Source organism: Neolamprologus brichardi, chromosome 18 (genome assembly GCF_056152115.1).
Source record: "Neolamprologus brichardi isolate AB-2024 chromosome 18, ASM5615211v1, whole genome shotgun sequence".
In the NCBI taxonomy this organism is placed as follows: Eukaryota; Metazoa; Chordata; class Actinopteri; order Cichliformes; family Cichlidae; genus Neolamprologus; species Neolamprologus brichardi.
In genome coordinates, this window is record NC_142121.1 from 13,387,987 (window position 1) to 13,408,935 (window position 20,949).

General features: G+C 41.0%; 2 protein-coding genes across 7 annotated transcripts; both read right to left on the reverse strand.

Moving 5' to 3' along the window:
• Positions 1-25: 25 nt before the first annotated feature.
• fubp1 (far upstream element (FUSE) binding protein 1) lies at positions 26-11,476 on the reverse strand. Of its 6 annotated transcripts, none has more exons than XR_436946.2 (20): positions 11,323-11,476; positions 10,783-10,906; positions 8,995-9,030; positions 8,827-8,863; positions 8,685-8,731; positions 8,503-8,574; positions 8,354-8,411; positions 8,028-8,190; positions 7,837-7,935; positions 7,632-7,727; positions 7,437-7,539; positions 6,942-7,181; positions 6,459-6,619; positions 6,205-6,356; positions 6,042-6,118; positions 5,387-5,512; positions 4,985-5,059; positions 4,456-4,518; positions 1,067-3,322; positions 26-647 (listed from the first exon to the last, which is right to left on the reverse strand). XR_436946.2 is itself a non-coding variant. In XM_006792318.2 (20 exons), exons 1-20 carry the CDS (start codon positions 11,413-11,415, stop codon positions 2,919-2,921), a joined length of 1,989 nt encoding a protein of 662 aa, XP_006792381.1. In that variant the 5' UTR covers positions 11,416-11,476; the 3' UTR covers positions 26-2,918. The 6 variants fall into 6 exon arrangements, 5 of the variants coding, with proteins under 5 accessions (XP_006792381.1, XP_006792382.1, XP_006792380.1 ...); XM_006792318.2 differs by having other exon boundaries at positions 26-2,927; positions 3,165-3,322; XM_006792319.2 differs by having other exon boundaries at positions 26-3,322; positions 10,816-10,906.
• A 1,887-nt stretch (positions 11,477-13,363) lies between these two features.
• Positions 13,364-19,816, reverse strand: slc25a24l (solute carrier family 25 member 24, like). Its single transcript, XM_006792316.3, has 10 exons — positions 19,570-19,816; positions 19,354-19,480; positions 18,888-18,975; positions 18,437-18,548; positions 18,183-18,341; positions 17,245-17,382; positions 17,050-17,160; positions 14,130-14,297; positions 13,916-14,054; positions 13,364-13,821 (listed from the first exon to the last, which is right to left on the reverse strand). Exons 1-10 carry the CDS (start codon positions 19,690-19,692, stop codon positions 13,634-13,636), a joined length of 1,353 nt encoding a protein of 450 aa, XP_006792379.2. The 5' UTR covers positions 19,693-19,816; the 3' UTR covers positions 13,364-13,633.
• Positions 19,817-20,949: the final 1,133 nt, after the last annotated feature.

Sequence of the window (20,949 nt, forward strand, 5' to 3'; positions counted from 1 at the left end):
TTGAAATAAGACTCCACAACAATGGTCCAGTTTATTTGTTACAACTTTAATGAACATGGCAACATTTCAAAACCAAAAACAGTTAAATTCAAGAAACAAACCAATAGATTATACACAGCACATGAAACCTTGATTACCTCTAAGGCATGCTCCTTGTTTAGTCTTCTACACCCCTCGAACTCTGTGTTGAAACACTGAGTGTCTCACGTGTATACAGCCCCGAACAAACAGTGAGTGACCTTATTTTTACTACAGAAGTGTTTTAAACTGATAAACCCCAAAGTTCCTGTCCTCATCCAACTTTCTAAAGCACATTCCTGTCTGCTGAAAGTTACTCATGAAGGCATTCACAGCGATTAAAAACAACTTTCAGACAACTCTAAACAAACTATGGCATCATGGTTAAAAAGAGACAAGTCAAACCGGGCAGCAAAAACAAATCTAACCAACACTTTTTGCAATCAAAGAATTTAAATTTCATTGGGTTGCTGTTTTTTTGGGTTTTTTACCTTATCACTGGAGCTCTTGAACGGTCTACGTTCAGCAGCAGGATAGACTCAAAGGATTCCTCCTTTTGTGTGTAGGGGGGGGGACAAACTACGACACGGGCCTGATTCTACGACCTAAGCCTGCAGCATCCTCCAACACTGTGAGCGAGAAGTGAAGGCGTTTCAATAGCAGATTTGCACTGCACTTGAGGGCAGATTCACACCACGACAGGAAAAAAAATATTAAAAATCATGTATTGAACCGTTGTGTTTCTTTGACCTAGCAGTTCAGCATGCAGTTTTACACCAGTGTCAATCTAAAGCATCGACATACAGTCACTTTCAGACTTACCAGGGTGCAAATATAGAGGCTATTATCATATTAAGCAAATTCGACATTACCTCCTATGCAACAACCTTTTCACTTGTCAAAACTTCACATCATGCAGTTCATTCATGGAAAAAAAATGGGCTGTGAATTTCCTGGACATTTTCTTTTTGTTTAATGACACAGGTAAGCATTTGTTTGCATGTATGTCACTGGACAAAAACACTGGTTTTCCTTAGGTTTCGCTTACCTGTGTTATTGCAGCAGAACCTAAGGTGCAAGGTCTGGGATGACACTGCAAAGATCAGATATATATATGTATGTATATATTGCACTCTTTGCCGTCAGTGAACAATGCAGTCAAAGAGATCGTTTGGACTTTAACATTAACAGCCTTTCACAGCAGTGCTCATTCATAAAAAAAAAAATCATCAATACTGAGCTAATCAGCAGCACTTCCACTACTAGCATTCCACATGCTTATTATAAAGGACATATTAGAGAGAGATTATCAGCAGAAACCTAAGCATGCTACGCTGGAGTTATGCAGGAGATTTCTAAGCAAATATATTGCAATAAATGGCATTTTGTTTTTAAAAAGACATCAACTACACAATGGCAAGTTGGCAAATATTCAGAACGCAAAAAAACCCCAACATGGACATCCTTAAACAGTTCCTACCAGCAGTGTAACAGACCTCAGTTCAGAAATCCAACTACCTACACAAACAATCTACAGGAGACTGAGTAAAGAGAGTCTCAGAAACATGTGGTACAAGAATCATCACATTCTGAAGCACTAAGCCTCTCCTGAGAACATTTCATACTTACCCAAAGACAAAGGAGGGAGGGGGGGAGGGGAAAGGGCAATATTTGAGAAAAAATAAAAAATACTACATCGTTGGCAGTTTATAAAGCGTTCTTTCTCAAAGTCAAATCACAGGTTTTTTTGTACTTACATTACAGGAGGGCTCAACTGATGGATGCCGACTGCTTAGCCACCCCCAGACCCTACAACATCTACCACTTTTTGTTGCATCGTTTTATACTTTTAAAAACATTCTTTTCAAAAAAAGACAAGTGTAAACATGTGAGTTCACAATTGGGCAAGACAAATGTTTCAATGCATTTTTTCTCTCCCTCTCTCCTTTTCAAAACAATTTTACCTCACTGTCCTGGAAAAAGAACAGCACAAAAAGTAGATGGATATATAACACTAAAAATATGCAACATTTCTTAGAACCGCATGTTGAGAAGGATACTTGGCTTACCGCTTTTCTAAACTTGCCTGTGGAGGAGGAAGTGACTATCAAGGGAGGCAGCAAAAAAATAAAAATATATATATACAGTGCAAACTACACCTCAACAATATCAGCAACCAATGCAAAAAGTGAGAAGGAGTGCCACAGCAACGCAGGTAATGCATGAGATCACGACACACAGATACCGTCGGCTTTCTCGTGACAAACATTTTTTCTACTTGCTAGAGTCAGAAATAATATGAAATATAAATAACAAGTCTGAACCACCCGGCATCACTGCACGCAAGTAATGTGACTACGAGTCTTATAGACAGTTGGAGAGAGACAGGACAGCACAATTTGGTTTTGGACAATCAGTTCAAACTACAACGCCCACCCCACCTATCCCCCCCCCTGCTCAGCGGCCTCACGGTAAAACAAAAACAATCATACAGAAATACATCTCCACCCCAACTTACCAACACAGGAGGTTTCAGTTTGTTTTATTGCAAAAAAACACAACAGGCAAGAGCAATTTTTAAAACTGAGATGATTTTACATGGTAATGTCTACAGTTTAATAAACATGACTTCTAACCACATTTAATGTAGATACAGGGCTGGAATGACCATATGTATAATTACCTCACTAAAAACAAAGCATTTACAAGAAAAAAAGAATAACAAAAAGGAAAAAAAAAAAGAAAAATCAAAGAGGACGTGTTCGCCGGGTAATCTGCCATCTATGTGAAACACTTTCAAACCAAGGAAATTTAAGATCTTCATCAAGGCGTCTGCATCCAAACATTTAACAAAGGATTTTGTTTCGACAATGTAGCATTTACTTTATGTCCACTTCACATTACTGGCCCTGTGCAGAAGAAATACATAGAAGATACATTGCATGTTAACAGCAGAAACAGTGGACTCAGCTTCCCAAAATAAAAAGCTAAAAAGCCTGTGTAGGAAGGAAGGTGGTTTTGGTTAAGTGTGTGAGGCTGCTGCGGTCACCGGAGCCCTGTGAAAACCTGAGGAGTGAAGCGGGTTACGGTGCAAAATGACAGTGTGCGTGAATGTGGACAGCGCATTATTATCGGGGCGGGTGTACCTGGGGAGCTTGTGGCGCCGCGCCCATCGGCTGTGGGTTGGCCGTGCCGTAGTAAGCGGCCTGCTGCCGGTAGTACTCTGCCCAGGCCGCGCTGTAGTCCGGCTGGCCTCCAGGTTGAGAGGCAGCCGCTGCCGCTGTGGCCTGAGGGGCCGCTTGACCTGCAGGGGATAAAAATAATAGAGAAAAAAATAAGTTTGTACAGCCAAGAAGCTCAAGGTCAAGTCTGAAGTTTTCTCACTGCACCTAAGAGACACCATGATAAAATTCATGAATGCTTTTTATAGAACTAAAATATAAGGAACAGAAAGCCAAATATGCTTCTCTGGGTTAGTTACACAAGCCAACAAGGCAGCTATTCAACTAGGGAGGCTCCTGGTGACTCATTTGCTAGACATTCAAAGAAAATTATTTTATTTAAAAAACATGCAAATGAAACTTTAATATAAATTAAAATAAATAAATAAATCAGGCCAGTTTAACATGTTTGATGTCATTATTCACATTTCTTGGGAATCAAATTAACTTGTACGTGTCATTGAGCGTGGCACTTTGCATTTAATGGTTATGTGGTCAGTTCACGTGGGAACAAAGGATATTAACAACCATTAGACATAACACAGCTTTCCCAACATACATTCAGCTACTATTAAATAAATTGTAAAAGTAGAACAAAAAGAATTCAGGTCACAAAAAATGCTTCCAATCTTGTCAGATTAGATTTATAAGAAGGGGAACGAACCCGCCACTGAGGTCTCTTGGTGGCGGGTCAGAAACCTTCTTCCTTTCTATTGGGCGGCTGCGAGAACAGCAACTCTACTAGCAAGAGGGCTGCTTGTGGAGGCAACCACCCTTTAACATCAAACACACTCATACTTAGAGCTGGAGGAGCGATGAGATGTTATTTAACTAGACAAAAGCCTAACCTATCTAACACCATGTGTCTGCTGTGTTAGGAGTAGTACGCTTGTTTTCCTCCATGCTAGCATCCAAAACCACAATAAAGGGTTATTACACCAGGCTTTAGTTTCTTATACTACTATACTATAGACACTAAAGCATGCTGATCTTGGTCTTAAAGCTTAGTTCATACTCGCGTTGAATGAATGTAAAGTCTGTGATGCAGCATGTGCAAGTAAACATTTATAACTCATCCAGCTGAAGAAACAGAAGGTGGAAATGGGGAGGAAACAAACCAGTCACATTGTTCTACAGATGTGCATGTCGGTTACACCGTAGGGTTTCAGACATATCTGCAACGCGTTTTAGCACAAAACCCTGCTCGAGCACTCACCTTGTTTCTTATAATACTCCTCCCAGGCTTTCGTGTAGTCCTGAGGTTGCTGACTCTGTTGACCTGCAGAGTGAAAAGGAAGAAACACGTTAGAGCATTCAAGCATCAAATCGAACCACAAAACATAAACAATGACCCTACATTGCTTATATGCACAACCCCACAAGTCAAACACTCATCATTTAACTCCACAAAACACACACACTCAATAACAGTAAAACATTCATAGCACATGGAAGACTGTGCCGTCAGTGTGGATAAAGCCCTGACTTAGTCTAGAAAATAATCTACTCTGAGCTGATAAAGGTGGATCTGTGTCCACAGCAGTCCTGCAGATAGTCAAAGTGTCGCAGTCTAAACAGCACAGCCGTCAAAAGTCAAACAAAGTGGAGGCACGCTTGAAAACGCTCCACGGCAGGTTAGTAATGCTCACAAATACCCAGACCTGAAAAAGAAGCTGACTGAATGGCCGAGGGCTGTTTAGACTGTCTTGTGTTAAGAGGTGTACACTGAAACTACGTTCATATACCCATTTTCTTGTAATATTCCTCCCAGGCCTTGGTGTAATCTGCCTGTCCACTCTGACCTGCAGCCTGTGGGTCACCTGTTAAAGAAAACGGTACTTGTAATTAGTCAATCATTCTCAGCAGTTTGTCCTCCACCTGCCTGGGTTGGGCTGTCAGCCTAGGGGTGGTGGAGGAAAACTACCCTGTTCCTGGGGTATTTAAAAAAAATGTTAAAAAGCTGCTCTGCAAAAGCAAAGTCATTTAAAAGTTGAAACCAAACCAACTTGTGTTTGTTAGTAACACAAATGAGACATGAGCACAGCACACTATCAGGTAAGTCTACTGAACTACACTGAGCTTGTGTGAACACTTTCCGTTTCTTCTGCTCCTCTGCTTTGCTTTAAGTGAAAAAACACTCCGGTTACCTTGGCCGTTGGCTTGACTGGTGCCGGGCGCTCCGCTGGTCGGGGTCATGGGAGCCTGCGGCTGCTGGCCGTACTGAGCGTAGTACGCTGCCCACGCTGCTGCGTTGGCATCCGCTGCTGCTTTATCTGCACGCAAGAAACAAGCTGGTAACCACACAACAGCCAGGACTCATTCTGGCAGCAGCAATGTTGTGCCTTACTGAAGACGTGCAAAGGCTAATGCTAGCCAACTGTAATAACACACCATGTATTGTCAAATCTGCTGATGTAATCAATACTTGTGTTTTAGCACATAAAACTCAAATGCTATAATATTTTGAAAGCAAATATTTTCAAGAAAAAAAACAAGAGTGTCAGTAAAAATACTTAGAGCATTTACTTCTGTAATTACTTTTTGTGCCTACAGGGGGCACTGCTTCTCCCCAGAGTGCAAATTGATAGTTAAAAAACAAAGCACCGAGCTCCTTGGCCCTGAAACTTCACCCTTTAGCGCTTTCCAACATTTATCCTGTTTGTTCCATTGTTTTTCATTTTGTTTCTGTTGGGTCGCTGTATTTCATGACTAACAGATATACTTTCTAACCTCTAACTGAGTATGATTTCAAATATTAAAATATGGCAAAGGGCTTTTCACATCAAATTAGCAAATACTCACTTGGATCAGGCTGGCCCTGCTGCCAGTGTGGGTAGCCGTTGCCCCATCCCTGAGGCTGATATGGAGCAGGAGGACCACTGAAGGAAGAAAATAAGTAACCATCATCTCTCAGTCAGCCATGTTCAGATACTCCTATTATCAAAGAGGAGGCAACTGTACTTACTGTGGTCCGGGTGGGCCCTGATTGTATGGTCCAGGATTGTATGGACCCATGGGAGCACCAGGGGGTCCGGGTGGTCCTGGAGGACCATGTGGACCTGGTCCTCCATGTGGGCCAGGAGGCCCATGTGGGCCACCCATGGGAGTGACAGGTCCCTGAACAGAGAAATGGTGCGGTCAGTATAAGAGGGGTAAATAAAAAATAAATAAATACCGGAGTCTTCACATGGAGGCTAATTGTAAAAAAAGTTAACTCACCCCAATTTTCTCCTCCACTAGTTGCCGGGCGTAGTCGATCTGCTGAGGAGACCCTCTGACTGTAAACATCTTAATGTTGGGGTCAGCGTTGGGCGGAGGATTCCTCTGGAGCTCGATTCTGGCTCCTGACTGCTGGCTGATGCCCTTGATTGTCTCACCACCTGGAAGAGAAACATGGTCAGAGTTTTAACGGAGGCCCGACTACAGGGAGAAAAATATTTTAACCGTTTTGGTTGACCCTTTCGTCTCTCTGATCTCTCTACCTTCACCGTGTCACTCTCTATTTTGTGTTCAGGTCTCAGATTATAGGGTTGGGGTTATCCATCAGCTTGTCAGCGTGGTGCATGAGTTTTCATCACAGACCATACACATTTTAAACCATTATTTACTCCATAAGGTGATTATTACTAAGAGTGCACTGCACTCCTAAAGTTTGTTTTAATAACTGAGCTCGAGCCCCACTGCTGTTGAGGAGCGACTTACCTTTCCCAATGATCAGACCAGTCTTCATGGTCGGGACTGTAAAGGTAAACTCTTGGAGGCCACCAGGGGGGCCCATGTTCCAGTTGCCCTGACCGCGACCGCGTCCCCTGCCACCTCCATGCCCTGGAGGTCCTCCAGCCTGGACGCTCCGCAATAGGTCGGAAATGATTTCTGCCGCGTGCTGAGCCTGGTCAGGGGGACCCATGATCTGCGCTATCCTGTCTGGTGTGGTGCCATCATCTGGAGAGAGGAAGGAGGGCGATTTGAGACAACTGAAGCACAATTTTAGCTTTGAATTCCATTACTGCTGTCACATTAAACAAATGTATACTTTTCTAATTGTGCCTCTAACCAGCGATGCACTGTGCATGTGTTCAGGTCTCAGATCATAGGGTTGGGGTTATACATCAGCTTATCAGCGTGGTGCATGAGTTTTCATCACAGACCATTTTAAACTGCTTGATTTACTTCATGAATGTCATGTTAGATGCTCACCTGGTTTGAACTGAATCCTGACGCCTGTGTCATTCTGAATTTTCTTGATCATTTCTCCATTTCTCCCGATAACAATTCCTACTGCAAAACGTGGGACAGGAACCTGAACAATAAAGAGGGCAGAAAAGCAAAATTAACACGATCCAAAAACTCTGGTCAACAACGTGATGAATTAAACAAATGACAAGTACTGACATCTAAGCTGTCTCCTCCAATCCTTGAACCGTACTCGCCCCTCTGCTCCCTGAAGCCCTGATCTCTAATCAGCTCCATCACCATCTCTTTGGCTTGCTGGGGAGACAAAGTACATATTATTACAGTACAGTCTCCATGTGGAAGACTTGGAATAAGATAAAAAAAAAAAAGTTTTATTACATCAAAATCCCAGCTGAAGTCTCACCTGAACTTTAAAAGGTTCTCCTGAAATGCGTAGTGGTTTGTCTGCGCCTGTGTTTTGGGGCCCATCTTGGATCATGACCATTTTCACTCCAGCTCGTTCCTGCAAATGAGAAAATAAAACAAAAGGTGAGTCAGTAGCAATCACATCTAATTATCTCTATATTTTTTGTCTCACTTTGACTTGAGGCTCACCTGAAGGCTTTTGATGGTTTCTCCTCCCTTGCCAATGACAAGTCCGGCTTTAGAAGCAGGTACCATAATCTCCTGAACAGTCATTCCTGGGCCGTCGTTGTGGTGGAACGCTGGGGCCGGACGCCCCTTCTCAACGATTTCTGTTAGTAGCCTCTTTGCCGTCCTTAAGGGAGAAAAAAAAATACCATTTTGTTTAGTAACGATAGTAGGGCTGCTCGATTACAGCAAAAATTCTAATAGCAACTTTTGGACTTTGGTCAAAAATACATTGCTGCCCACACTAACTTCCACAGGAACTCTGCATATGAAACAGGGGTGACACTTACTGGATTGATTCTGGTAATCCTGTTAATGTCACCGACCGATCTGGCATCCCTCCGCTGTCTACAAGAGAGAAGACACTGTAAACACAAAACCCTCCAAAAACAGTTGGTATGCTCCGACTTCTCAGCACTGCCAGCAAGTCCAAACCTACCAGGGGCAATCTGTATTTTGCACCCAGACTCCTGCTGGAGACGTGATATTTGTTCACCTCCTCTTCCAATAACTAGAACAGGCAATGACCAAAAAAAGTATAAATATCAAATTCTAAGAGCACAGAAGTTATGCTTATGGTTTTTTGGGTTGTTTTTTTTTGTTTTTTAAACAAACACTTACTGAAGCCAACCATGCCATCTGGGACCTTGAATTCTTCTGATGTTGACCTTAGGATAACGGGAGATTATTCAACATAAACTTTATAATACAATGAAGCCAAGCAAAGTATGTGAACATGTTTAAATTGATAATGTCCGTTTACCTTGGGGGACCAGCCATTCCTCCAATACCTGAAAAGGCTGCAATAAGACGACCAATTAGCCAAAAGAAGTAATTTTACTTACCAATTTTGAAGAACCAAATTTCACATTCTTGCACATATTTGGCCTTTTTTAAGTAGTAAATACAACTGCACCTTCAGTTCACTTACCATCATTTGTAGCCACTTTCTTTGTCTCTGGTTGGTCTGTGAAAAAAATGACATAGCCAGTGTAAGTACCTCTCATTATTCCCATGCCACATCACATTATTAGCTCCCCCCAATCAAAGAAAAAACAAACTGATTTTACACATCTAAAACTCATTTGTCAACACTACGTGGAATTTAAACAGTTCAGACAGCTGGATTAGGCGCTCATCTGCCAGCTTCCAGCATGCATACTTGGCTTGATATTCTATCTGCAGATGTTTAGTCCTACTCAACGCTGATGCTAAATCCTCAGTTTTGTTTAACATAATTCAACAATACTCTGCAACACAGATCTACACTGTAATGCTCTATCTGCCAGATTATTCAAGCAGCCAGAGTCCTTGCACTTATTAACTCAGTATTGAAGTCAATTCATTGGCCCTAAATTAGAAATAAATCACCATTAAAGTCCCTGTATTTGCTCAGCTCTCAAAGGTCTGTTAACCCCAGTTCTGACTTGATCAGTGCCTATAACCCGATTATACCTCTCGGGTACTCTGTTCAAGCTGGATGTCAGATTTTTCAGAAGAATATCCCCCAAATCGGTTTTCCAACTCAGAAACCCTGAGAAGTCCCACTAACCCCGATTTAACAATCTGAGATGAGGGTAGAGAACATAAGCAACAGAAAAGCTGTAAAAGTCGTAATCTGTAAATCATCATTGTGGATTTGCGACTCGCTAAATAAGACATGCTGAGATCAGTGACCAGCGTCTATACAGGAACATGCTGCAACTCACTTTTTAAGTAAGGAAGAAAAACCCAAAACAAAAGTAGAACAAGAACTGTGCTGCACTGCTCGTAATGCGTTAATAGCTCTGCCTTGCTGAGGAACAAAACAAATCCTGTTTTTCAGCCTTTGCTAGTGGAACGCGCTAAACTCAGGAGTGTCACTCCCAGCGCCAAGATCTGAGGCAAATACAAAGCAGCATCAGATCCAAGTGTCCTGAAGGTGCTTTCAGTTGCACATAAATCATACCTCCGTCCCAGAGCTACAACGTAATTATTGTAACTCCATTTTAACCCTACGCCCCAACCTTCTACATACAACAACTACACGTCAGGTCGGCGCATACCCCAACAACTTGAATGCTGAGGAAGTTAGAGTCAATAACTGTGTGTGTTAACTGGTCTTATTTCTTTGTGAAGTACACAGTTTGTTTTTTTATTTCATGTTAAGTTTCCAAACCCAGAAAAAGTAAATAAACCCAGATCAAGTATTATAATGTAATTAAAACCATGATTTTTTCCCCCCAATCGTTTTCAGACTTTATAATCAGTACATGTGTGAACCAAGCAAACTGGAAACTCTGTCATGCTTTCATTTTGGACCACATTAACCACCAAAAAACATCTACTTGACCTGTTTATAGGCTAGTAAACCTAATTACACCCACTCACGCCTTAACCAATATTTGCTTCCAGTCTGGTCCACTCAATCAAAAAAAATGATTTGACACATATTAAAATATTTGCAAGACATTAGAAGATAAGGTAAAACAATCACCCTAAACACATGCCATGTGCAACACACTGCTGCCTTTTAACTGGTTAGTAATAATGTACAGTGTTAGATCTAAAGGTGAAAATTCACACTGAGAGGAAAAAACGATTAAAAAAAACAGATTTAATGCTGGGTTATGGACGTTAAAACAGAATAAAATGCATTTCAGCAGCTGCTAAAAAAACGAAACACAAAGGCAGGCATTAACTAGAAAGACTTGCATTGAGATCGATTTGAGCCACTGACCGATATTCAGGTTAGGCATGGGAAAATACCCACCAGCGTCCTCCAGGGGCCTTTTCTGGCCCCCGTAGCCGAACTCGTTTGTCGGGGGTGCCGCAACTCCGTCCCCGCCAATCTTTGCTGCGATCTGAAAGCAAAAAATGAAGCAACAAGAGAACACGTGAGCTCCCGAGATCATGTATTTGTTGTTCGCGTCTCTTAAGGTGCGTTTGGAGAGGAGAGGCGTGCTGCCTGCGGCCTACTGTCCTAGCCGGAAGTCCAACAAAGGGGAGCTTCAGGTTTCACTTTAGCAAATCGATTAATTTTGCTACAGCACAAAAACACCAGCTTGCATTTAACTTATACAATTATTATCTTATTTTTTAACCACTCTAAGCTGCGATCTGTTGTGTTTTCCCGTCTGTTTTCGTTTTCAGAGTAACGCAACGTTAGCTTAGCTCAGCTACCTTCAGAGCACAACGACAGAAAGCGCCGAAAACTCGCAATTCGTTCCCGGCCTGCGGGATATTTTTAGCCCGAGTGATTCCGTAGTCGTCTTCTCACCTGTCGCGCTCGTTGCAGAGCGTCTTTAAAAGCGTCGTTCATGCCGCCACCGGCGTTTGAGGACGGGGGAGCCACGTTGCTGTAGTCTGCCATATCTGCCTGCTGCTGCTCTTCTCCTCCTCGGCGCGATAAGATGGCGGCTCGGTCTCACAAACGGGAGGTGGTGGGAGACACGAGAAACTCGCGACCAGTGTTTGCTCTCGCGATAACGGCCTCACGTGTGTCACCAGAGCAGATTTGGAGCAGGAATCAGTATCAGACGACCTTTGAAATGTACTGCTGTAGAAATACTTCTTTTAAAATTTTAATTGAGTAAAAGTGCAAAAAATATGAACATTAAAGCGTGACCGTGTTCAACAGCATGTTGCAGAATATCACTTTTAACACTGGTTTGTAATAACTGTTAGACAATTGGGGCTGATTTTAAGCTTCAGTTTAAAAAAAAAAAAAAAAAAGCAAACTCATTATATTTATTTTCATTAATTTCACTTTGTAATTAGTTACTACATTCATTGTAGTGAAGAAAAGAACAACATTCCCCTGAAAGGTAGTATTATTTGCTTCTATTCCACCACATATACGTGATAAATAAATGTAAACTTCTGGGTTAAAATATGCTATTTTATAAAGAGTTTCCGCATTTTACAGGGATACAAATCAAATTTTACACGTGCAATAGACCTGCTGCAGCTCATCATTTGTGTTTGACTGTGTGCAAAGGTTGCAGCGAGGGGATGTCAAATTATGCTTTGCAGGAGAATCAGCCCACCAGACGGCCCATTTTGTGTAACAATTATAGTCTTCTTCTTCTTTCGACTACTCCCTTTAGGGGTTGCTTTCCTATCCACCCCCAGTATCCTCCTCTGTTACACCAACCCTCTCTATGTCCTCCTTCTCCGCATTCACAAATCTTCTGTGTGGTCTTCCTCTTTTTCTCTTGTCTAGCAGCTCCACATTCAAAGTCCTTTGTCCAGTATATTCCCTATCCCTCCTCTGCACATGTCCAAACCGTCTCAGTTTTGCCTCCCTAACTTTGTCAGAGTCCAACAGTTGCACTTAAATCAGTAATAACTTTATAATAATATTTCTTTAGTAACATGCAGTGTTGTCTTTTGTTTATGAAGACAAGTTGCTTGAATCTTCATGGCATAAAATACTATTATTTAATACTCAGTAAGGTTGAGGTTCTGTGCCAGCTATAACGAAATCCCAATGAATCCCAACGAAATCTCAGAGGAGAAGCTCTTTGCACTATAAACATGGACAAAATGTCCCATGGAGTTTGTTGGTCACGTGGAAATCTTTTAACCTGAGTGCAATGAATCAAAACTTCACTGTGCTCATCTTTTTTTTGTGACATAAATTTTATTTTATATATTAGCATTGTTGTTGGTGAGTATATTGTTGGCTCTGTGTTGCTTTAGCATTTCCCTCAATAAGGATGATCTCACAAAGAATTCACTTGGCCTATGTGACCCTTAACGACTCACACGATCAAGGCATGGATCAGCGACTCTCAACGACCACTTCAAGGTGACAACGGCACTATGGGTTAAATATCTGAGACTGACTTTTAGAGCTGAAGAGTCCTTTCAGGTAAATGTCTTCAAGAACCTGAAAAAGATTATTTCCAGAAGACTTTAACTCCTAAATCTTTATTTAAAACACGACATTAAATCTGTTACTCCTGATATTCACACACTTAGATTGAAAATGATCAATTTTGTAAATGTATAGAAATTTAGATATCTCATTATCCCCATCTCTACCATCCTCCTCTGTCACACCAACCCTAAGCAGGTCCTTCACTACATCACTGAATCTTCTCTATAGTCTTTCTCTTTTCCTCCATCCTCCTCTCTCGCTGCTTCCTAACATGCCTTCCCCGTCGCCTCTTCCTTTGTCTTTTCCCAACAGCAGCACAGTTTCTATCAGCATGCTTTTGGCCAGCAGGACCAGAGGCGATCGTTGTTAACCCCGGACCCAGTGCAACCTCCCCCATTCATTCAGGCTTAGCACTGACACTAGGATTTGTGTCATTTTATTATACAGTCAACACAACAACATATTTTCTTATTTTCAAAGAGCATGTCGAGTAGCCAGCTGTTACTCTTGGTTATTACATATTTAAAGTCAGTCAGATTATGGTTCCATGCTCGTGGTCAACAGAAAATATAACAAAGCAAATCCTGCAGAGTTAACCATAACTTCGTGATTGACCTCATTTCACATCTCAGGCATTTTTTGCAGACATGTGTTTGGATAATTAACAAGAATAAAACTCACAGCTTTTGCTTTTTTTCTAATTTCCTCAAGACTCCAAGGAGGAAAAAACATTTTCAAATTTTCTAGTCAGAGTGTAGTTCATTAAGGCACACGGTATCGCCCTGACGAAGCTGGCTCCCATGCCATTATAATATCCTTTAATTCCATATCTCTCATATATCCCAATCAGTCCCGGTAATACACCCGAGACTGGCCGTGAATCTGATCTGAAAGCTGAAGAACAAGACAAACAAACATGAGTAAAACATTCCCACATAAAAGCTTCATATGAAACCGTAAACTGTGCCGAATGAATGAGAGCCGATACCCTGCGCTTGCTGCTGAGTTCGGATCACAGCCAGCGGGTAACTGGTGATTTGTCCAGAAGCGAACGCCACAAAGCTGAAGAAAAACAGTTTGGAGTCACTGTTGTAGGCGGGATCGCTTTTTGCCCAGCTCATGATTGACTGCAATTAAAAAATAAGCAATTAGCATCTTTTCAAAATAAAAGTTCACTTGATCTCTGTTGTCTTCTGGCCCACCTGATGAACAGCACACTCCACACCTGCATAGGGGATCATACAGAGGATGCTGGGCTTGAATCCTCTGTAAAAGGAAGACAAAGACTCGCTTCTATAAATGGATCGGGCACACACTGCAACGCCATGGTAAGTGCCAGCCTGCTGCAGGTTCAGCCTCACCTTCAGCACCTGTAGAGCAAACAAGAGGAGAGTGAGACTGCTAAAAGAGATCTCCACTAATAAATTAAAGTGGGTCTATTAGTCTCAATTCTTGGACTCTACTAGAGCAGCTTTGAGTGATTCACATTCAAAATAACAAACATTATCATACAGTTTAGCTTATGCTGAACTTTGGTGAAGCCTGTCAGTTCATCTATTGTCTGAAACAAGACTCCTTAATTCCTCAGCCTCTAAACCAGCTTTCTTCAGGTTTGCTTTGAGTAGCAGAGATCACAACCTTTTTTCCTCACCTATTTATTTATTTATTTAGGACAGTGCATGTTAATGAACATAAATGTAAAAAAAAAAAATTACATGAATGTAAACATGCCAGATTATAGCCAAAGGCTAATTTCCACCTGTTGTCCTTAAACATAAAGAAATAGACAATAATTCATAAAAAATCATCATTCATTCATAATAAAAACTCCATCACCAAACTTACACATACACACCATTCTGTTCCCAAATAAAACATTAAAACTATACAACTCATACATGATCACACACTTGATTTGTCCATAGCCAGTTTTTAACCTTTGCTTTAAACAAATTGAATGTCGAGCATTCTCTAATGGGTTGAGGAAGACTGTTCCACAGATGGCCACCCTTAACAGAGAGGACGTTCTGCCCAAATGCTGTCCGTCTGTGGGGTATAAACAAGTCTCCTCGGATTGTAGCTCGAGTGGTCCTGTCTGAGCTTTCTTTATGCCTAATAAACTGCTTTAGTGGTGGTGGAGCAAGGGAGTGTAAGACTTTATATATTAAACACACTCTTTTAAGTTTCACTAAGTTATTGAAGTTCAGTAATTTATGTTTTTTTAACACATGACAGTGGTGGTGGGAAGTCGGTTTTTTGTCAAGTAGTTTTAAACTTCTTTTATAAATGTTTTCAATAGTTTTAAGTGTTGTTGGACAAGCAAGTGACCAGGACGTCAAACAATAGTCCATATGAGAGATGATCATTGAGTAAAAATAAGTTTTTGCAATATTAATATTTAAATTATTACGTATATGATTAAAATTTCGATTATTAAATTTAAGTACAATAATTACCTAATTCTCCAGTCACATGTTTCCAGTGTATAACTATTCTCCAAACACTTGTCTGGCAGTAAACTTTTGCTTGTTTCCTACCTCATGTTTTTTTCTTTTGGTTCCTTATGGTTGCTACGTAAAATGCATATTCTCCAACTGGCAAGTGGTTGCTGGCTCAAAACCCTCGTTGTGATTGCTTTGGTCATTAACAGGTTCAAATGGAACATGCCAACTTGTTTGCAGACACTGGCCACTTACTCTGTGAGTTTAAGTGCAGCTCAAACCAGAAACAGAGAATATTCACCATTAAAAGGAAAGCTGTGCCTTATTGCTGCAACAAACATATCTCAAAAAGCACAACTTTTACATTAAAAGGGAACAATTTCCCTTTTTTAAAAACTTCACCACTTAGAGAGTAGTTTGCAACTGTTTGGAGACAATTCAGGATCTTCTTGTGATACAAACAATCGCAAGGAGGGTTTCAGTGCAGCATCGTGTAACTGTTTGCAAACGTTTACTCACTATGGATGGCTAGCAGCCTCCACTAACCACTCACCAACAGCTGCAGAAGAAACACTTTTTCCTAGCAACTGGTTGCTGACTGGTCTCTAGGCATGACTGGAGCCCAAACCTCCCATGTTGGTAATAATTTGGGGATTTTTGACTTTTACATTTCTCTTAATTAACTAGACTTCTACAGGGGAAAAAAAGTTTATGTAGCACATAGTAATTCAGAAAAGATACATGTCCTGAAATAAGAGGGGATATGAATATAGACCATTTTACCCATTTGCTGTGCTATCAACTGTTTATGATTCAGAATACCTGCTGTATAATTTATCAAACTCAAAATGACCTCATGCTCAAAACGCCAACCAGAAAGATTAAAATATGTAGTGAAATACAAAGAGAAAGGTTAGTAGTTAGAGGAACAGGGGTTTGCTGTCGACCATGCATCTTTTTTGTATTTATTCACGTGCTCTGTGTGGGATGGGAGGAAGAGTTTGTGCATTTTGGTTTTATGATGCTCATTTGTTTTTGTTTTTAATAAAAAAAATACATTTATTGTTGATAAGATGGTGTTGATATGATGTTGATATCATCAGTGGTAACATTTTTGCTTGTATTTGGGCTGCTGACTGTGGAGGGGTTATTTGAGACTTTAGTGTGATGAACGCAAACAAAGGAGAGCCTCTAAAAATATCAGAGCACGCTGTCCTCAGTACAGAATGTTAGTTTAATGTTGTTATAGCATAAAGGGGAAAAATTGAGTTGAATAACACAATATCCTCCAGTTTGTCATAATGTAAGAAGCAAAAGCTCAGTTTTAGTATTTTCCTCACCTGTTTACTCCACGTTGCCATGGCGATTTATCAGCATCAAAGTAATACAGAATACAGTTATTCACGGCCATGAGATTACAGATGAAGATTACTGTTTCCCAGCATCTAAAGTATTTGTGTGGTTGTTCACGCACTTCCTCATGGTGATTGTTTAATATTAATATTGGAACATGTGTTGTTCTTTTTGGAGATACTGTAGAGACTGACTCATTTGTTTATGACAATAAAAAGGCTTTATAATGAGTCTAACAAAGCATTGGAACAATTAAAACAGTCAGTGATCTGCACTTCAGGACAGAAATGTTAAAGTACTCAGATCTGCCGCTGATCTCGGACCTGACCTCTAAGGGGTAGAAGACAGCGTGAGCCACAGCTCCAGAGATGCAGCCCAACCCGAAACGCTGCTGCACCGTCAGAGTCTGCTGGGTCCTGTTTTGGGTGTAGACCTTCATCTAAATGGAGCAGAGGACATCTGAGTGTGCTAATCAATCGGAAAAAAAGAAACTGTACACGAATAGCTCAATGCTCAGCCTCACCTGGGCGTAGATAAGACACTGAAGTGTCGACTGTGGCGTTCCTTTCAGCACGTTGACAGCGTTGCCTTGCCACATTGACCGCAAACCACCTCCTCTCATCTCCTGAAAACCTTGGGAGAAAGCCTTGGATCCATACACCTATTGTGGAGACAGGAAGTCATTTTCAGTGAGGTGCAGGTGTGCAGTGATGTGGAACAGTCACAACAGCAACACTTTTAGGATACATATAGGTACACAAAGTTAAAAGCAAGATAAAAGCAACAGTTTGAATGCAGGTCATAAAAATAAGGCAGGCAAGCTGATAACAGACTGTCTTTAGAGCCAGAGATACTAATGTAAAACTAGGCCAGGCTCACAGCCGAAACAAAACATCCATCCATCTTCTTCTGCTTACCCATATCAGCACCACAGGGGAGCTGGAACCCAAAAATTTACATTATCTTAAAATGCTAAATAGCTTTAATGTTTTTTTCTGTTCCTCTTTGTTAGCCCTGTGACAGACTGGTAACCTGTCTGTGGTGTACATCTAGGATAAGCTCCAGCTCTCCTACAACCTTGATAAGCAGTTAAGAAAATGGATGGATGGACAAAAGAAGCATATTTGCTTATTAATCTATACTGTGACACAATGTTAAAACATGAGTGGCTCTTTTACAAAATGATTCAAACTTTTATTTAAGTATTTCTTAGAGCCATTTCTTTGCAGCAGGAACAGCTTTGACTCTACAGGCTTTGTGCACCTGGGCTTGGGTAGTTTATCTAATTCTTCCTGACAGAATTTGTGTGTCTTCCAGGGCCACATAATAGTTACGCTGAGTGATGTAGTCAGAAACTCTGTAAAACTTCTGAGCTTGAATAATTATTACATAATTTGTGTGATGTTTCTGAAATATTTTCCTTTTCTTTTGTCTGCAGTGCCTTGTGATAGTGGAGCTGACCTGAAGTTGTGTTTTAAGGCGGTCTATGGGTGCCGTCATGGTCCGGGACACAGCATCCGCCAGTCCTGCTGACATAACAAATGTCCTCCAAGCACTGAAGCCTGACGCTTCCTCAGGGAATTCAATGGGGATCCCGCGGCTCTCCCCGACATCAAACACCTGCAGGAGTACAAACAGGAGGACTTAACTGATCACCTTTTGAGGAGACATTTTAATCGCTGTGTAAATGTAAAGCATAATGGGAATGATCATACCAAACTGTGTTTCCATGAGGACACTAGCTCCCCGATGTTATCCACAGGGTTGATGATGATGTGGTGCAAGAATTCATCCCAATCCACCGTCATCGAGTTGTCCTTATCCATCCTGATGTTGCCAAAGACAACGACACTTGTCAAGTTTCAGAAAATAAAGCTTTCACATCTCGTATTAACATCACATCATTTGTTCATTTTCAAAACGGCAAGCTGAGTAATAATCATTTATAATTCAGAGATACAACAAGTTCAGGTTAGCCAGGTAGTGAGTCCATACTGAGGGATCCTTTGAAGCATTCGTTTAATCTGGCAACCCAAAATAATCACAATTATGTCTTAAATATAATTTATTTAATGCTAATTATTTTAAACCTATATGCCAAGTATAAATGCATATATACTCAAAAACAATAATGAATCTATGAGGTAGTGGGCAAAAAAATCTTACATTTGTATAATTTTTTTTGCATTCGGCTTTGAAATGACCACTCCTAACTCCTTAAACAAACATATGATGTCCTCCTGGTCAATGACTCCTGATCAGAGAAGAAATGCACAAAATTACAAACAGATACTGCTCTTCCTCATAAGTGAAGTTTCTATATGAGGTGCTATGGTCCCTGAAATGCTGCAGGTCTGTGTAGCATAAACAGATCTTTTGTTTGCCTGCCAGCCACTCGTGTCTGACCTTGAAAACACATTTCAAAATGTATTCTGTTTATCAAGAAAAAGTCATGTTAGAACACACTTTCTGCAGAGTTATGTTCATTATGTTCTTTAAAGGACAAAAGAGCAGGAGGCGCAGATCTTAAAAACTGATTGAAGTCCTCACATACTTCATTTTGTATCATTCATTTTTCTTATGTTTCCTTCAGAAATGTATCACTTATAAGGCGGTAAGACTTTCAACTCACCACAATTATTCTTATCAAGGTCATGAAAGTGAATTTTCCACTTCCTCTCTCTGTCCATCATGTAACTGAGGAACTCTTGATAATCCAGCAGGCCATCTTTGTCTCTGTCATAAGACTCGATGATACTCTACAAGAAACAAAAACAGCTCTCTCAATAGCAGGTTTAAAAAAAAATTAATACCGATGCATATAGATGCTATGAAGAATATTTGTTACCTGGACCTTCCCATCCGCTGAGATAATACCATGCTTCCTCATTTCGTCTTGTAGCTCCGCCACAGAAACGAATCCATCCTCATTTTGGTCCAGTTTACTAAATAATCCACGAAACTGATCCATGGTTCATGCAGATGCATACAGATAAAACCTTTAAAAGCTTTTATTTGTTGCAGGACCTTTTAAAGGAGATTTTAAAACATTCATTCATTATCACCAGAGATGATTGACCTGCAGCTCTGCAGAGGCGCTGACTCACTGGCAGAGAGAGAGCTTCTATCAGCGGTTTTTGTAAAACTCACTTCCTCTAAGAAACAGCAGGGGGCGCTGTGGCTGCAGGAGAGGCCACCTTCATCTGGAATAGACACAGTGGCCTCGAACCTGTGATCTTCTGCGTGCTATTTATGTGTGCTATTTATACAAAAATTATTTATTTTAAAAAAGGAGACACATCTTGCAGATAAAGGAAACTGTTGACATCAAGAATTCCTACCAGTGGTTACAAAAAGCTGACCTCGAGCACAGCACAGAGGCTCTGATCACAACAGCGAGCCTCAAAACACCAGATGCCTAAAAGCAATCGTCTGCCACACCCGATAGGACCCAAGATACAAGCAATGCAAAGGTCCCACTGAGACAGTCCTGCACTTAGTAGCAGCATGTAAGATGCATGCTGGCACACAGAGAAGCACTGGGCTTGGATAGTACACAGAAATGTCATCAAGTCCCAGTGGAAGACAGGTCAGCAACTGCTGTCCAACCAACAACACATCCATCCAACACATTCTGTCATCCAGCTGCCAGTAAATTATTGTAGAAAATACACATTTACAGAGTCATGACAGAGAGCAGAAGACTACGGTTGTGATAGATGTGCCAGTTAAAAGGAGGAGACCAAATGCACTGAATAACTGGAGCAGATAGGAAAGGAGGAGTCCAGGGTGGTCCCAGTGGTTACAGGAGTATTACAGGACCTGTAACCCCCAAACTGGGAGAGTGGCTCCAGCAGATTCCAGACACAATATCTGAGAGGTCTGCAGTCCAGGAAGAGCTAAGTACTAGAGGAAGACACACATACCAATCCACGGGGGTTGGAGGCAGTCTGGCAGACTTTGGTTTCAGTGGCTCTTCTCCAGTGACTGATGGTGTAATCCATCAGATAAAAAAAAGAAGAAGAAGAAAGCCTAAACTGCTACATGTAAAAGGGAGGAAAACAACTAGAGCATAATAATGAATTGCTTGAGTACGGATTTTTTGTGACTTTGGGAGTTGGAGTATTTCAGAGTTTGGTTAAATATAGTTTTGTGATTTTATTGTACCACGTGTTTATTGTCTTTATTTACATTTTTACCCGCATTCCTGGTTTGTTAAGATTAAAGA

Excerpts from the sequence above, each read along its gene's own strand:
- fubp1 (XM_006792317.2), bottom strand. The coding sequence starts at position 11,415 with ATGGCAGACTACAGCAACGTGGCTCCCCCGTCCTCAAACGCCGGTGGC. Across the intron at positions 8,732-8,826 it reads GGAATGGCTGGTCCCCCAAG|GTCAACATCAGAAGAATTCA; the intron begins GTAAACGGACAT and ends CGTTATCCTAAG. Across the intron at positions 6,119-6,204 it reads CAGGGCCCACCCGGACCACA|TGGTCCTCCTGCTCCATATC; the intron begins GTAAGTACAGTT and ends TTCTTCCTTCAG.
- slc25a24l (XM_006792316.3), bottom strand. The coding sequence starts at position 19,692 with ATGGATCAGTTTCGTGGATTATTTAGTAAACTGGACCAAAATGAGGAT. Across the intron at positions 14,055-14,129 it reads TGGAGTGTGCTGTTCATCAG|TCAATCATGAGCTGGGCAAA; the intron begins GTGGGCCAGAAG and ends TTTTAATTGCAG. Across the intron at positions 13,822-13,915 it reads AACTCAGCAGCAAGCGCAGG|CTTTCAGATCAGATTCACGG; the intron begins GTATCGGCTCTC and ends CTTGTTCTTCAG.